General features: G+C 41.4%; 1 protein-coding gene across 1 annotated transcript in view; it reads right to left on the minus strand.

Annotated features, from left to right (window-relative positions):
* The window catches only part of llgl1 (LLGL scribble cell polarity complex component 1), a 72,055-nt gene extending 55,219 nt beyond the window's left edge, over positions 1-16,836 (minus strand). The window contains exons 1-2 of the mRNA XM_022209357.2: positions 16,461-16,836; positions 8,068-8,165 (exon numbers count right to left, since the gene is read on the minus strand). Coding sequence (XP_022065049.1) covers positions 8,068-8,165; positions 16,461-16,541 — 179 coding nt within the window. The 5' untranslated portion in view covers positions 16,542-16,836. The remainder of the gene's footprint in view (positions 1-8,067; positions 8,166-16,460) is intronic.
* Positions 16,837-17,548: the final 712 nt, after the last annotated feature.

Raw genomic sequence — 17,548 nt, forward strand, 5'->3', positions numbered from 1 at the left:
ACCATGTACAACTTTATAAAGCTGCTAGCATGGCTCTCAGTCTTGTTTTCAAGCTGATTTGTTTATATGTATTTAAAGAATAAACAAAGTGGTTCAATGCAAGTGGATTCTAACATGACTTGTGTTCTTTTTGAGTCAGTCACTATCAAAATTGTCAAAGAAATATAGTTACCGGTAATTAAATTCTTCCTGAACTGAGCTAAGCACTTTACAAACACGTAGCATTAGCTTAACAGGCCCTAATATTTGCAGTTGCACTGGCAAAGGCATTGTAATAGGCAGGCATTTATGAAGGTAAGTCTAGCTCTACCTTGTTCACTTTCACTTAAATTCAGTCACCAATTCCTGCTCTTCCAACTCTTGCTGAGACCACACACACCTTTTAGCCCAACAGACAGAGAGACCCCTCCAACTTGTTGCCCACTGGGAAAGGGTGGAGTGTGTGTCCATTCATCTGTATGGGTGTGGGGGATGAGGAGGCCAGCATGGACCTAAGACAGCAAGTGAGGCACGAGAAAGGTGAAGAGGAGGAGTAAGAACGAGAGAGAAAGCAGAAGGGGAGGGGGATTTAAAGGTCCTGCCATTCTTCAGGAATATCAATGAGGGAACAGCTTATAGCCAAGGGACCGAGTGACACAGAAACAAACAAAAGCGCAAAGACAGACAAACAGAAAGAGAGACACAGGAGGAAAACAAAAAGTCAGCACAAAAGGAGTGAGAAATTGTCAGCGAAGGACCAAAAATAGTGTTGAGGAAGAGAAAGAACAGTTTATATGACAAAGTGAGCGAAGAGTAGGCAGTGTGTAGGTGAATGGAAAAGGAGGTGTTGAAGGGTAGGAGGAGTGTTGAAGCTGGAATCAGAGTCTAATTTCAGTTCAATGACTTGATCTGAACCATACCACTGAATACCAACACTGATTTATTTAACACAAACAACAGAAAAAGTAATATAGGTTATATAACATGGCATGCTTGGGTGTATTTTCCTTGCAAATGAAATTGAAACCACAGTCTGGGTGAGCGAAAACAAATTAATGTGACTGGGTACAAATCAAATCAAAAGCTGGAAACTGTTGTGATGGGATGGCAGGAAAAGCTGTAGCGGCAGCACAATTGGAAGGGAAATGAGTGGCACCAACAAGCACATTGGGAGTTTACCGTTTTCACCACAAACTTTGAAAAATTTGTTGACTTTGAAGATGGATAAACAATTTCAGATTCCTTCACTGTAAGCTAAAGCAGCTGTCACAGTTAACCAAGGTCACCATGTGAAGAAATTAATTAAAGGGAAGGAGGAATTTCATTTCTATCCATTCATCATTTAATTTAGCTTGCCTGCAGAGTGACATTGTAAAAGTGCGTGACTCACAGCATGAAAGCTCAGATTTCTCTAGAATTTCAGTCATGGCTGAAACAAAAATGCAACCCTGTGACATCAGCAAACTATGCTGGACTACAGCGATTGTAATACTATTGCTAAATACAATGAGCAGCAAGATAGAGACAACAAAACATCTGATATTCTAAGCAAATACATCTATGCTTGTAGAAATTTGAGTTAAAGTTAAGGCTCGATGAATCAGAACAGAAACGGTGGCCATGTAGTGCAGCATGTGTGACCAACAGGATGTCAGACAAACGGACAAGGAGAACTGTCAGCAGGAGGACAAACACTCAGATCAAAGCTTTGCCACACGTGTAAATATTAGCTTGTTCTGTAGCTGCTGGATGGCCGATACTGAAGCTTCATGGTCACAAAGTGTCACTGTGATTCAGCACTTATTGGGAAGTCCAGAAAAAAAAAATGTCACAACCCACAGTTTTCATAGCAGAACAGGTGCATATGTTACCAAGAGGTACTTTCTGACCTTTTCACCTTTAAGTGAAACATTTTTACCAACAAACTCTGGTGTCCGATGCGGTGAGATGCAGACTATTAAAACCCCTCCAGCCTGCAAGCACTCCTCATCCCAGGCAACTGCGTTGGTCGTCTTGGAAACCATTTCAAAAGCTCCATTTATTAAGAGTAGACTCAGCATGCACGCGCACACACACAGGGTGAAACCAGGGCAGCGCAACATGCATTCCACGACAGGAGATAGACGAAAAACACTCCACACCGCATTGTCCCCTACCCTCTGCTGAGCCCCAGTCTTTGGTTGAAGCACAAACTCTCAGGGTGTAATATGACTCTGGCTTTATAAACACAGACAGCAAGAGGAGAAGAGGAAAGAGCAAGTGAGAAACTTTAACAAGAACGTGAAAGAGAAGACATGTGAACAAGAGGAGCAATTATCCCAATATGGAGAACAGTAGTTCTAACTAAACAAGTAGCACAAACTGCAGTTTCCCGCTCTTCCCTTGTAACTGAGTCAATAAACTTTTTGGTCCTGCTGCTCAACAAGCTCCGCACACTGCTCAGGCATCAGCATGAGAGTCGAACCGCACATCTGGCACAGCAGGCTGGAAGTGTGTACTACAGCCCTGGCAGGTATGCTGGCCAGCACATCTGTTTCAGATCAAAGTCAGTAAGTGTGTTCGATCATCAGTGAATGTCGACAGATGCAAAATCTCAAACAAATTTACTCTCTTCAACTGAACTTGGTTTTTAAAACTTGTTCAATCAACAGTAAAACAAAGTAAAACTATTCCAATGATTGGCTAATAATTACCCTGATTTCCAGGAACTTTTACAGCAGAAATGTCAAATATTTCCTGGTTTAAGAGGACTATTTGCTTATATCATCGTAAAGTGGCTTTTGGACTGTGGGTCAGATCAAACAAGTACTAGGCTTCAGCAGATTGATCAATAACAAAAATAATCACGAGTTTAAAGTTGCACTTTCTAACATTTGTTTACTAGCAAAATCAAAACTCTTTCTACCCAATTTCACTACAAATATGACTTCTATGATATGCATTAAAACGCAAGCAAAACAGTCAACTGCAAGTACTCTGAAACATTTGTTCCCTAAGAACAAAGTCATGTGTTACTACTATTTACTTGATTAATATAGATTTGGTCAGCAATTCTTATAGTTCACAGTGAAAAACGGCCATCATACTGGCGTCTTAAAGTCATTGGATGCTTTGCTTTAATAACTAAAAATAACAAAAGTGTTCAATTTAATAACGAGTAGGAACCAGAGAACTAGAAAGCTCACACATTTGAGAACCTTCAGTTCTTTCATCCTTTTCAGTTCTTTCACCCTTTTCTGGCATCATCAAACTGTCAAAGTGATGGTTTTCTGTCATTCAGACAAAACATGGCTTTAACATTATTGCTCCCTCTGGATTTGTTCAAACACAGTATGTCCTTAACCCCTTGACGCCTATATTCGCAACACACCACTTTCATTCAGACTGCAGCCAAGATAGCATATCCATTCCCCCAATGCTGGTTTGTGCATATTCAATATATACCTCAGAACCTTTTGTACGCACTGGTTTCTCGTAGAACCGGTCAGAGTGGGACCTAATTATTATATATCTGTTATTATTATATAATCTATGCGCCATAGATAAATTAATCTCCTCATATTTTAGCATCAGCAGGAAAGCAGAAACACAAAAAAGTTTTTTATTTAATTGTAAATAAATTCGGGGTTAATATTTTACATACTTGTGAGACTGAACAGTACATCAAGTTTCAAGGAGCTGCTAAAGAAAAGACTAAACCTAAATAACAGCGAGTTCATCACCAAGAGAGGATCGTATGGAAATTAACTTTGTACTTTTCATCACTTCAGACACACTTTATAAGCTACATTTAATTATTGAGACTCAAACCATCCTTTTACTGGAAAAGCCTGATCTATTTATTCAAGTCAGAATATCTTTTCTGTCACTTCAATCTATTTCTTATTTTTGACATTATTTGATCACAGTCTTTCAACAGGACATTTGCAGAAGTAGCTTAAATATTGTGCACATGGACGCATTCCTGTTGCCATGTGTAGAACATAGCCTTGTTAATCTTTAAATTTCCAAAAATTTGTGTGCTTGTGGAATCTGCGTGTGTACTCATCAACAGGACTACATACCGAGCAGAGTTGTCATTTTGAAAGTGATACAGAAATATTACTAGGATTGAAGGATTCAAAGTTCTTTATCGTCACACCAGCACACATATTTACATGAGGTGGCACGAAATTGGTACTGGGGTAACAGTCTGAACTCAAATAAATAAATAAAAGAAAATAAGGGAAATTACAAGCAATATACACAAGCATTGACCAGTGGTAAACGGATAAAAAGGCACGTGTGCAAAAACTGGGCTATGAGGTAGATGTCCATTTGGCCAAGTGGCCTGTACTTCAAATGCACAGGACCAATGTTAAAGGCTGACTTTGACTTCTACGAAATAGTGACCAGAGTATCCATTCAGACACAAAGTTGACATGTTTAGATGCTGTCAAGTAGGAATGCATGTCTGAAAGAAGCCATATGTGAAACAAGGCACTTTTTTCTTACATTCCTTTAAAATAAATGTTTAATAAAGCTTCCCACATGCTGACTTTTTGCTCATTCCAAGAGCAGCTGTAAGTTTTGAGGTATCTGACGTTTTGCTAAAGTACATGTAGCCATATAAAGGAGTAATTTCGCCCCCTCCTCTGTCTCCTTCACACTCCCTTGTCTTTGCTGCCTGTTTATCTCCCTCTCTCTCCCCTCCTCCCTCTATCCATCTCTCTCTCTGGGGTCCAAATGCCTGGCACCACCAGTCTCTCTCTTCCTCTCCCTCTCTGAAAACTGCATCTCAAAGAGTTGATTCTCCAGTCTAATGCATCTGCACATAACACACACACACACAGGCAACAGACTCCCATCGCACACTGATAAACGTGTACATATTTTTGTAAATAACCACACACAGTCGATATGAGCAAATCTTCAGATCCAACCACAGACAATTTTGAGGTGGTAAATCCTGCTACATGCTGTCCACTGCAGGTCACGCACAATCACAAATGAAACATGCAAGACAAACATGGAACATGTAAGGCAACCAATGCCTTTAACATGAACACGTGCTTTAAAATAAACAAGTGCTTCATTTTCTAAGCTCTAAGTAAGTCAATCTGAGCAAACTCACCTGCAACAATATAACAGCATGCCACCTAGATGCACCACTGTGATCATGACAGTCGCCCACCACAGAGATATCAGCAACACATCAGAGTTGTGTGTGTGGACGGTGCATGAGCCTCCTGGAATTTCTGACATGGCTGAAACCATAAGCTAAATTATGGTTTTGCTGCAGCACATCTCACAAGCCAAACTAGTACTTATTTCCAGCGCAGCTTCCCTCAGAGCTCAAACCTTGCAGTCATTGATAGGATTGGGGGTTAGATTCCCACTGACTGCATGCCAAGAAATGCATTTATGTTGTTCTGGGTCTCCAAAGATAAAATCAGCTGCCGAACAGTTTTTATAACATGTTATAAAGATGATGTTGTTGTTTTGTTCGCCTTTCTTGGTGTCAAATGGTTCATAATTCTGGATGACAGTCATACCGGCTCTAACATTTTACTCATCAAGTTAATTGCAGTGAATTGGCAATGTAGAAGCAGCGAGACAGGAATACATGTGACCAGATGATGTCACAGGTAGTAAACAAACCCCCAGGTTGGTCATCATGTCAACTGTGGTCCCATTACTTTGAACATCACTGCAAACGTAACCAGGGTTTAGAAAGAACAGTCCGAGTAATAATTTTAATGTTTGCCTATAATTTCTCTTGAATTAATCATAGTAAGAGTGACGGTTTGTTTACAACCTGCCTGCTCCAATGAGCTGCTTCCCAGATGAAACTTCTTTCTCGAAATCATCCCAGACATTTTTTCAGTTCAGAAAAGAAGCTACAATGAACTATTGGAATAACGGCCACAATCATACAAAAAATCCACATGAATGAATAACCACCTGTCTAATACTGTCAGCTTAGTAGGGAGTAGGGCTGGGCGATATGACCAAAATTTTATATCCCGATACAATATACATCACGATATAGCATATTTTTGGTAAATTCAATGAATGAACAGTTTATATAAAATTGTCATGTGCACAACCAGTCCGAAATCATATATTCAACAAATAAAGGGAGTAGGTATTTGTTTATATATGTGTATTTTTTTATTTAGAACTTTTTTCCAAGCATGTACTATGCAAAATATTTGTTGGTCACATTAACATCTGTCATTTTCAGGTGATAAAAACGATTACTCTTGTTCGAGTCGGTTGTTGGGACCAGGCAGCGGCATACCTTACAAAGTACGGTAGTCTGATCCTTGTCGGTCTTTTTAAATCCAAACCACCACCATATGACAGAAGTTCCACGCTCTTTTAGGTACAAGCTCGTCAGTTTGAGCTGGTTGTTCGTCATCTAGTTGTTTAGATTGTTCTTCTGAGTCGAGTCCACCGTCTTCCTCCATAGCTGTTTATGTTTTAGCAGTGTTGCCAACTCCTCAGTAAGGAAAGTCGCTGTTGGCTGTCCTAAAAGTCGCTAGAAGTTGCGAAATGATGTCATCGCCTAATCTGCATATTTCCCAGTTTGCATGTAATTACAATCAACGTTGTAGGAGAGAGGAATAACGTTGTGGAAGAGACCAAAAAGTGAGTATAAAACACCCAAAATATGTTTTTGTATTAGAGGCTAAATGCTGTGGTTTATTTCAGTATGACAGTGAAGAAACATTTTCATCTATATCCCGCTCCGTAAGTCTGGATGGGATCTGGAGTGACTCTGCGCATGCGCGATTCACCTGCCGTCTGGCCGCGAAGTGATGTGTCCTCTAATCAGACACTGGGACTGCTCCGGGGTTACTGGACTGACAGCCTGTGCTTTGGGAGGGGGAGAAGCTCACAGCAGCTCATTGAAAACAGTAACTACAGAATGATCCGAGTTTTCCTGTCAGAGTCTCCAGAAAGGCAGAAAAAGTCGCTAGTCGCTTTTGACAAAAAAAGTCGCTAGGACACTTTGGAAAGTCGCTAGATTTAGCGAGAAAGTCGCTAAGTTGGCAACACTGTTTTAGCCGTGTGCCTGGGCTTGCCGGAAGGCACGTCGGTGACGTAAAACACTGCCGTAAAGCGTGTTTTGCGACACTGCGATATAAACGATAGGATCTTCACATAAAATGATACACATTTTCAATCGTCCAGACGATATCTATCGTCATATCACCCAGCCCTAGTAGGGAGTAACAGATTGGTCCTCTTCACTTAACACTGGTGGTACAGCAGACATCGCAACTTCTCTCAGAGAGAAAGCGCACACAGCAGCCCACCATTCTACAAAACTGACACTTTAATAAACAGCTCTTTAGCAATCATGACTGATTAGGATTTCACTATGAAGCACAATCAGATGTAGAAAGGCAACAGTGCTGCTTAAGAATATAGAACATAACCTGTATCTTGATTTATTTTAAAAAGCAGTAAACATCATGGTCTGTGCAGAAAGGCTGTTTTTAAATAGCAATGACAGCAGTTACAAGAAAGAGTAGTTGCTATCCTAGAAGTTGCACAAGATACAAAATGTTATACTGACAAATACGATATCAAAGGAGCATGACAGATGCAAGAAACGCATAAACCTACAGATGAAGAAAGCACTGTAGCTGCACTGCAGAGTTGACGCAGATATAAACAGAGAAGCACTTCAAAAGATGCAAATTGTCAGCAGTGGAAGAAAACGTTTTTTGGAATCTAAGGATTTCTTTGACGGTTTTAGTCCTGCAAGTCTTCAGCCAGATTTGGGTCTGCGTTACACTTAATCTGATTAATTACAGTTTGTCTAACAACAACATCATTTTATTTCTTGTTATTACTCACATTTGTTGTTAGCACATTTACTTGTCTTAAATAATAAAGTATAACCCCTTTTAGTTTTGAGACTCTGGTTGTTTGAACTATTCTCAGTTTAACTATACATGACTATACTGTTGTGAGATAGGTAAACGAGTACTACTAAAAAATTCATGAAGTTGCTTATTTTGCCTGACCGAGACTGATGATGCTGCAAAAACAACATGTGTCAGATGCAAAAAGCTCACCAATGAGAAAGGATACATTTTAATGGCTCCTGACTTTGTGCCAATGGCCATGAGCTGCAGCTTGGGGTCAAAAGCCAAAGCGCTGGGCTGATGGGGGAACCCATGCTCCACCGTCTGAGAGAAAGAAAGGCCAAGGAAAAGAGTGGGAAAGACAAACAGAAAAAGATTAACAGATGGCACATGAAATGAGACAAAGAAAAGCTCTGATTTATTTTTCAGACATATTTCCCTTGAAAAGCACCCAGCTCTGTCTGTGTGTTGTCCTGTCAGACTGCGCAGTCAGTGAGGCGTCTAAAAGGGAGGACTCCCTTAATAAAGTTAGAGGAAAGTTCTTTAAAACCACTGATGGCAGCAGCATTGCTTTATTGCAAAGCTCTGCTGGCCTTGTTAAATGTGATTAACATAAATTCACAGGCTTTTTTTTCTGCCGTATGTGGGGAGATGAGACAGCTGGGAAAGCATTTACAGCTTCAGAAAAAAGCAAACAGGAACCATGTAGAAAGATACCTAAAGCTTGTTTAATACAGTATCTTCTTTTCCTTTCGGCTTTTCCTTTCAGGGGTCGCCACAGCGAATCAATTGCCTCCATCTAACCCTGTCTTCTGCATTCTCTTCTCTCACACCAGTTTAATACAGTATCTGGGGATCTTTCAAGTTTTGTGTACCACTGAGTGGATCAAAATATGTCAAAACAGGCATTTAGCTTGGGACCCAGATATGACTTTAAACAACCCTTTTTGTCTATAAAATGCCGGTCAGATACATACAGTCACACCAAAAGGAAGCCTCCTGATGAGAGACCACCTCTGTGACAGTTGCGGCAGCTGCTTCCAAACCCTAAAAAAGGGGTGTCTGTGTGTTGTTACAGCAAAACAAACAGTCCATGGACTTTAAACACAGTACACCATTCAGTCAACCTGAATATCCACCGTTTAGATTTCTCACCAGCTACAGAACCTACTACCACTAAAGACACTTCTTCAGATGTCTTGTTTTGTTTGAGCAGCAGTTGAAAATACAAAGATATTAATTTGTTTATCATATGTGACCGAAAAATACCAAATCCTCATATTTGAAAATCTAACAAAAGCAAGTTATATCTTTAAAAAAAAAAAAAAACATTTGCTGTGAGATGCAAGAGCAAGACACAAAGAACTGGATCAAAAGTAGCCTCATTTTCACTTGATCAATTAACACGTCCCACAGTATTGATGGTATGATGAAGCAATTCTGCAATAAACTACAGGACAATTATCTACATCACAACATCTGTGCAATGGAAGAAGAAAAAATGCCTCCAAAATGACAAAAAAGTAGGAAATGTGGATTTATTCACTTCACTGTGATGTTACGGTTTGTGTGTGTGTGTGTAATATCATTAATACTCAAATGTGTCAGCTCATTTAATTAGCTTAATAGAGTTGCTTTACTCCACTGTCATTTCCCACTGTGTGTTTCCTCTTCTTCCTCCCTTCAAGTGAGTTAACTTCAATTGAATTTACCATCATTCTTTTGATAAGGGCCGACATGAGGAGTCATGAAATAGTAACTCTGGTATTTCAAACTGGTCATGAGAATCCATTTAGAGTGTTGCCGTTTTTAAATTAAAATATCAATAACTGGTGAAATTGCAAAATGAAAACGATACAATACTAGCCTAGCTGTGCTAGACCCAGCTCTTAAGACACAAGGGTCTAGGAATGCTCGACAGGGAGGGAGGCAGGGATGGGATCAGCAAGTTCTGATTCTAGCAGAAAGTTGTTGGACTTCCAATCGCTGGGCCGTTTACAATCGTCGTTAACAAGCTATTGTTAACGTCGTTACCATCACGCAGGAGTATCAGCGACAATAAAGTGTTCAAACTTGTGAAATCGGCATTCAAATAAATGAAATCGGCGGAAATCGGCGGATCCGCTAGCCTAGCTAGACTGTATTCCCGTTATAAGGGATATGTATTTGTAATACACAATATAAAGGCTGTCTGGTCCCCAAGCAACGGCGGCTGTGGCTCAGGTGGTAGAGCGGGTCGTCCAATGATCGAATGGTTGGCGGTTCGATTCCCGCTCTCGCCTAGTCATGTGCTGCATGCCGAAGTTTCCTTGGGCAAGATTCTGAACCCCGAATTGCCTACCAGTGACTGTTCCACTGGTGTGTGAATGTATACTGACTGATGTTGCAGGTTGATTAGCAACCTGCACATTAGTGTGTGTGTGTCTGGGTGAATGGGAGCAATTGTTGTAAAAGCGCTTTGAGTACTCTGATGAGTAGAAAAGCGCTATATAAGAGCAAGTCCATTTACCATTTACCATCCGCGGTAAATTCCCATCCCTGAAAAAAAGCGGAATTCCGCGAATTCGCGGAAAAATCACATCCCTGTAAAAGGTTGTCTTTCAAATCACTGCAGCAATTGGGTAGGTACACAACCAGTCAGTGCAACGAATAGGCTGACATAGTTCCTAGAGCGCCGGATTGTGGCTAAATCCCATTAGCTTCCCAACCAGCGGAGCCAACTGGTATATTAAGGATTTGCCATATCCCGTCGGCATAAGTCCAAATACGTCTTTCTTCTCAATGAAACACTTCAGTGCCGTCCTTTGTTTATCTTTCAAGTTGAATTTTAGCTTCAAATCTTTAAGGGCTGTGGCCAAAGCCGAGTCGAATGACAACTGTTTATTGTGCGCCGGTTGTTTCTGTCAGAATTGTCGCGCCTCTGTCGTCACTTAGTTACGCCCGCCTTCTGACTCTACACTTCATGGTGATTCGTCCGGCCAGTTTTAGGAGCATCCAACCTTGAGCCTTATGGAGGGTAACTAGACCCACCCTGGCAGAGAATTAAATTCGTTGCCGTGGGTTGTCTAGTGCAGCTAGGCTAATACAATACAGCAGGGGTCACTAACTGGTGGACTGCAGTCTGGATCCAGAACCAGGCGCCGTCATATATGGACCCTGTAATTAGTAAATTGAAATGGGATTTTAAATTTGATGGGTCACTTCTATTTTACCAGCGCAGCTTTTCCAGTGTTCATGGAATTGGCTATCACCTTAGGAAACACACAGACCAATTACATACGAGTTCAATCACCTGCAATGCAGAGACTTCATTGGCTGAAGTCTATGCATTGGAGGCGCCAAACATCGCAGCTCCGCATTCAGAAAACAGTTGAGAGGCAAGGGACAGACAAAAAAGAAAATTAAATAAAGCGACACAGAGAGAGAAATAGCTCTGCACATGTTGACCAAGTTTGGCTCAACATACAGCTGCAAGGCAGCTTTCTCAACTACGAACATAATCAAAACTAAACATCATTCCAGACTCACCAATGAGTTCCAAAGGTGTTTGAGAATGGCCCTGTCATCATTTAGACCGTGATTCAGAGTACTGGCAGAGCACTCTGCAGGTCAGTTCTCCCATTAAGCAGCAGGGGATATAAGAGGAGTGATATAAGACAGGAAAAAAAGTGTTCAATTGTTTAATTTTGAGATTTAGGTATTGTTAAAGATGAAAATAAGTTGGTTCAGGTTGTTCAGTCATTATTTTTTTCAAGTTCTGCACTTTATTTTAAGATGTACAGTTATGTCAAAAGCTACATATTAATAAATGTCAAGATGTTTTTGAACTGCACTGAATTTATTTGGTTTGATAAATTCAAACTATTACATGCAGACGCTATTATGATGTTGTGGACTTCTACTTTAATGAATTTTCTCTGACTGGACCTCTTTGAATTTTAGTTGAATACCCCTGCAATACAGTGTCAAACAACCTATTCATTTCAACTCAGACAACTGGGGTTATGCAAATATCCTTAAGTTTGAATGGATCTCAGTGGGACTGTCTGACCAGGACAAGTGCAACTCTACAAGCCATGAAAACCTGATTAACATGTGTCATTAAGAGAATGAATATCAGTGTTTCCCCTCCTATATGACCGACGAGGCGGGCCACCTCGCTGGTATAGGCCACCGTCTCATTACAATTTTGCCAACATTGCCGCCTCACTGGTCCGCACCAAAAAAAAAAAAAAAAAAAAAAAAAAAAAAAAAAGAGAGGTAATGCTAAATATTAGAAAGCATTGACACATAAGGCCGGTATATTCGCCACTGAAATCAACAAGTCAGAATGGCAGCCTTTTCTCGCTGTGGGTGAAGACAGCAAGGCACATCCCCGTTGGTCGGTAACACTCAGTTCTCGTACGACATCCCGCGAGTTCGTGTTTCAAATGTCAGTCGTTCCGATCAGTGTTGCCAACTTAGCGACTTTCTCACTAAATCTAGCAACTTTTCAAAGCTCCTAGCGACATTTTTTTTGTCAAAAGCGACTAGCGACAAATCTAGCGACTTTTTCTGCCGTTTTGGAGACTGATAGGAAAACTCGGCTCATTCTGCAGTTACTGTTTTCAACAAGCAGCAGGTGCTGCTGTGAGCTTCTCCCCCTCCCAGAACACAGGCTGTCAGTCCAGTAACCCCGCAGCAGTCCCAGTGAGGGGAGGGGGAGACCCACATCAGTCCGCGGCCAGATGAGATGAATCGCGCATGCGCAGTCACTACAGATCCCATCCAGACTTACAGAGCCATATAAACGAAAAGGTTTCTTCACTGTCATGCTAAAATAAACCACAGCATTTAGCCTCTAGTACAAAAACATATTTTGTGTGTTTTATATTCACTTTTTAGTCTCTTCCACAACGTTATTCCTCTCTCCTACAACGTTGATTACAATTACATGCAAACTGGGAAATATGCAAATTAGGCGATGACGTCCTTTAGCGACTTCTAGCGACTTTTAGGACAGCCAATAGCGACTTTCCTTACTGAGGAGTTGGCAACAGTGGTTCCGATTGGCGAACAACGAGCATGGCGGACAAGAAGCGGCAGCGCTCCATCGTTTCGTTTTTCGGGGCTAAAAGCAGGTGTGCATCACAGACATATGTCAAATTAAGTATCAAAACTATCGCATGTCATCAAAATAAAGTGAGCAACGCAGTGTAGGCATCGCTCTTGCTTCCTTTACTGAGTTTGCTTACCGTTTTGTTGTCCGCGGCGATACGAATTGACAGTGACTGCAAAAATGGCTCCCGTTAAAACATTTAGGCACGACAAAACCCGTTCTCACGAACGAGACAAATGATTTCAACGGAATATAAAGTTCCTAGTTTTTTTTGATAAAAAGATTTATAGAGTGCCCGAAATTATATCATTCAATGGCAAAACAAATTCTGTGTTCAAATTCTAGTTCTGTGTTCAAAAAGGTAAGAGTTTTGAAAACAGAACGAACTCCTTCAGAAAACCAGTTGTTAACCCAGAGTTGAAGTTTTCTTTCACATTTTTAAGTAAAATGAAGGTCATGACATAACCTTTTTTATTATAAATAAAAATGAAGTGGGAATTTGGTACCTAACGTGTAGTTGTTTTTAGAAAAAAAGTAAAAGTCACCACTTGATTCCAGATTCAAGTCCTTTGTCATCTTTTTCAAATTTGTAGTAAGAACTGATGTGGCATTTTGGAATGGCTTGTGGAAATCTGACCAGAATATAATAGACTGGACTAGTGGACATGTTTTGATCGTAAGGACAAGTGGGTTTATATTTGTCATATTTTCTCCCTATCACTAATTTTTAGAAAAGAAACATGAAAATTTTATTTAATTTAGTTTCTGGAAATGGCTACAAATACAACAAAATGTGCTCCAAATTGTGCCAGAATGCCCCATTTTGCATCTTGATTTTTTTCCGGTGCAACCCACCACCTAGCAGCCATTTCAACCCAGGGGAAACACTGAATATAATGCTTTGTTTGTCACTCTCTCACAAAACAACTTATTCATTAAAATACAATTTAAAAAAACACCAGATTTATCAGTTTGCTTAACTGGATAAGATACGGATTGGTCAAGTTTGACGGGCATAATTAATTATTATTATTATTTTTTATGAAGGCTTGGTGGTTAGCATTTTTGCCGTGCAACTAGAAGTTGAAAAAGCCCGGTTCATGTCCCGACTTTTCCTAGATTTTTCTGCATGGAGTTTGCATGCTCTCCCTGAGCATGCATGGGTTTTCTCCGGGTACTCTGGCTTCCTTCCACAGTCAAAAAACATGTGGAGGTTAATTGGTAACTCTGAATTGTCTATCGGTGTGAATGTGACTGTTTGTCCCTATATGTAGTCCTGTGATAGACTGGTGACCAGTGGTGGCTGGTGAATTTTTCTCTTGGGGGGTGCACTTAATTCACCAAACCAAATAGAGTCGGCAACACCGGAATACAAGAATTGATGTAAATTATGTTCACAGCCATTTGATGTGCTATTACTATGCACCACTACGAGGGTACACCTAAGCACTACGGCTGAGTCAAATAGACAATTAAATAGACATGCAGCAAAAGGCCGCAGGCAGGAATCGAACCCGGGGCACTGCATCGGAGACCAGCCCCTGTACATGGGTCGCCTGCTTAACCCGATGAGCTATACTGGTGTCGGACACCCAATAAACAAAATTATTTAATAAATACCAGTGCACTGGCCCACCGGTCCACATGTGGACCGGCCCTTCGGTCAAACGACCGAATGAAATAACATTCAATCCGCCTTTGAGCACCTCTCAGATTTAGCTGTCGTCATTGGAGTCGTGATGAGGATCTTCAGGAGAGACACAGTCTCTGAGAAGGTGTCCTGAAGATTGTTGCTCATGAAGAGCTGGTACAGAGCCACAGCACCATTGCAACTCCTGAACTCTGTGTTGCTGAAGATGAGCGACAGTTCAGCGCAGTTCAGCGGTCAGCCTGCGCCCCGCTGTCTCCTATCTCTTGTATTGAAGAGGAACAAACTGCGCATGTAAAAGTTATAACAAGAGTCAATGGGGAAAGATGAGTGCGCCCTGGCCATATATGTCCACTTTGAGTAATTGTAGACAACGTCAGACGTTTCTAATCTGACTTTTTATTACAAATTATACATTTTAGTAACTCTCTACAGGCTCTATTATCCATTTTGCTTGTTTAAAACATAGGATATACATGTAGATGTAATTTTTAAAACGTTTTATTAAAGGAAGGGCTGTGACTATATGATGTGAAACAGAGGGGGCGGCGCCCTAGCGCCCTCTATTGACCAGCCGCCCCTGCCGGTGACCTGTCCAGGGTGTCCCTTGCCTTCACCCCAAGTTAGCTGAGACAGGCTCCAGTCCCCAACGACCCTAATGAGGATTAAGTGGTGTATAGCTAATTGATGAATTATGATTGCCAAAGCACGGAAAGAAAACAAACTCATTTTAATTTGTGATTACTAATTGCAATGATAAATTGAGAAAAAAAAATCATGCAGCACTGCATTTTCAAAGCATCACGTTAAAGTCTGTCATAATATCTACTGAGCAGGATAAATACAGTCTTTCAACATCAAAAACGTTGAACAACCCTGCTCTCTGGAACATTTTTTGAGTGACAGTGTGCAGACAGCAGCTTCACCTAACCTGAGTTCAAGGCCTTGGCACTGATCAATCAGTTTGTCTTTGCAGGGTAATATACACAAATGCAAAAAAGAAAAACCATGTTGAAGCTCATCCAAAAAGATTACCTGCAGCCAATACCGGATATGCACTCTTTTCTTTCATTTAACTACTTTTAGGCTCCCACCAGTTTAGCAGCAGTGGTCAAGGTGACAACAGGCAGCTTGCTTAAAGTGGATCTGAAATTTGTTCAGGCCTGGAGCTCTAAAATAGGTCTCAGCACTGGCGAGAGGGGAAAAGAAAGCCACCAGAGAGTGTTAACAGAGGCAGGGGAAGCTGGGATTTACTGTACACAAACTGCTTCATATCCATGTGGATGTGATGCCAGAGTTGAGTAGCATGAAACCCGACACTCCTGGTTTCACCCTTAAAAAAGTGAAACAAGAAAGAAGCAGTCTGACCACCACAGACAAAAGGAAGCAAGGGAAATACTTCAGTTGTTTGTAAATGGCTGCAGTGAGGAGTTGAAACCGTCACCACACCGTGAGCCATCTTGACCAACACATAAAATATGGGTCATACTAATTACCCACATTAAGCATCACACTGCTAGATCGGACTCTATACCTCGAATGAATCTGAAAATCCTCATCACTCATTCGCTTGATGGTTAATTACAGAAATATTAGCTCCGTGGAGATAAGTTTTTATCGCTGCTGTTCCACTTTAAACGCGGGGGCCTCGTTTGGAGCCAATTAACACGCCGTGAAAACAAGCAAACACTCCCCAAACACGCAGCAACATAACGCCGAGTCCAGCTCGCACTCAAACCCGTCAGGGTAAAGACTATGGGCTGCTCCGCTTCAAATTCTGGTTTCTAGAAGACAGTTTTGGGGAGCAGCAGCGGAGGGAGAAACCTATCAGTCTCCCTCTGTCCCTCCTCCTCTTCTTGTCCCGTTACTTTACCTTGTTGAAGGCGAACAGCTCCTGTTTTATCTTCTCTCTCTGTGGATCGGTGCCCTGCCGACGAAATCTAAACTTCATCATCTTGGAGTGGGGAGCCAGGACCCGGGGAGACGGAGAGGAAAACACAGAGAGAACAAGCCGAGATTCGGGGCGGGCAGGACAGGCGGTGCGGCGCAGTCGGACGATGCTAAGCTAGCTAACCGGCTAGCCCATGAAAGCTGGGCTACGACGGCGGGGCTGCTACTGCTGCGGCTCCTCGCGGCTCCTCTCGGCTCAGCTCCCTCCTCCTCTCTCTCCTGGTGCTGTTTAGGTCGCGGTGGGTTAGACCACAGACACCCCCCCACCTCCCACCCAACCAGTTCACCCAGACCCCGTTATTGTGAGCCAATGAGGGCGAAGAAATCTGCGAGCAATTTACGCAGAAACGCCCACACAGCAAGGGGCTTCGGAGAGGGACGCTCGGTTTGGTGCACAGCGTGCACCGCCAGAGTGTTCCAACTGCATGCGTCAGTATGCGGTGACAATGACGCCTCCTTTACATCAAATCAAACATCCATAGAGTAAATGGCCAATAACGATTACTAAAGCAAAAACAAGTGAGGTTTTGAACATGAAAGTTGTTGTAAACATGCAAAGTAAAATGTGTAAACTAAATAAGTGCATCTAGTCAAGTGTTGTACTCATAAAAAGACAATTTTCATCCTCCTTCCTCTGTCGCAAATCAGAAAATCATTAGACTCCTATTTCAATACCAGTGCAATAGCCAATACATATACAATACCTATACCCATGTGCAATATTAATATGGTAAGTTCAATTATGTTCTAATGTATTACTCTTGTTTAGGCAAATGTATGACACAGTACTTTATTTACAGTACCGTACTTATTTTTTTTCATATAGAGTTTTTATTTCAGTATTTAGAATTCTATATTTACTCTCTTACTGTCTTGTTGCTTAGTACCTTAATTCCATTCACTATGTCAAATTCCTTGTCTGTGCGAGCTCACTTGGCAATAAAGTCTTTCTGATTCTGATTCTGATAGATGCCTGCTCATAGCAAGTCTTTGTATTTGTAGGGTTTTTAA

This window comes from Acanthochromis polyacanthus, chromosome 21 (assembly GCF_021347895.1).
Source record: "Acanthochromis polyacanthus isolate Apoly-LR-REF ecotype Palm Island chromosome 21, KAUST_Apoly_ChrSc, whole genome shotgun sequence".
Lineage (NCBI taxonomy): Eukaryota > Metazoa > Chordata > Actinopteri > Pomacentridae > Acanthochromis > Acanthochromis polyacanthus.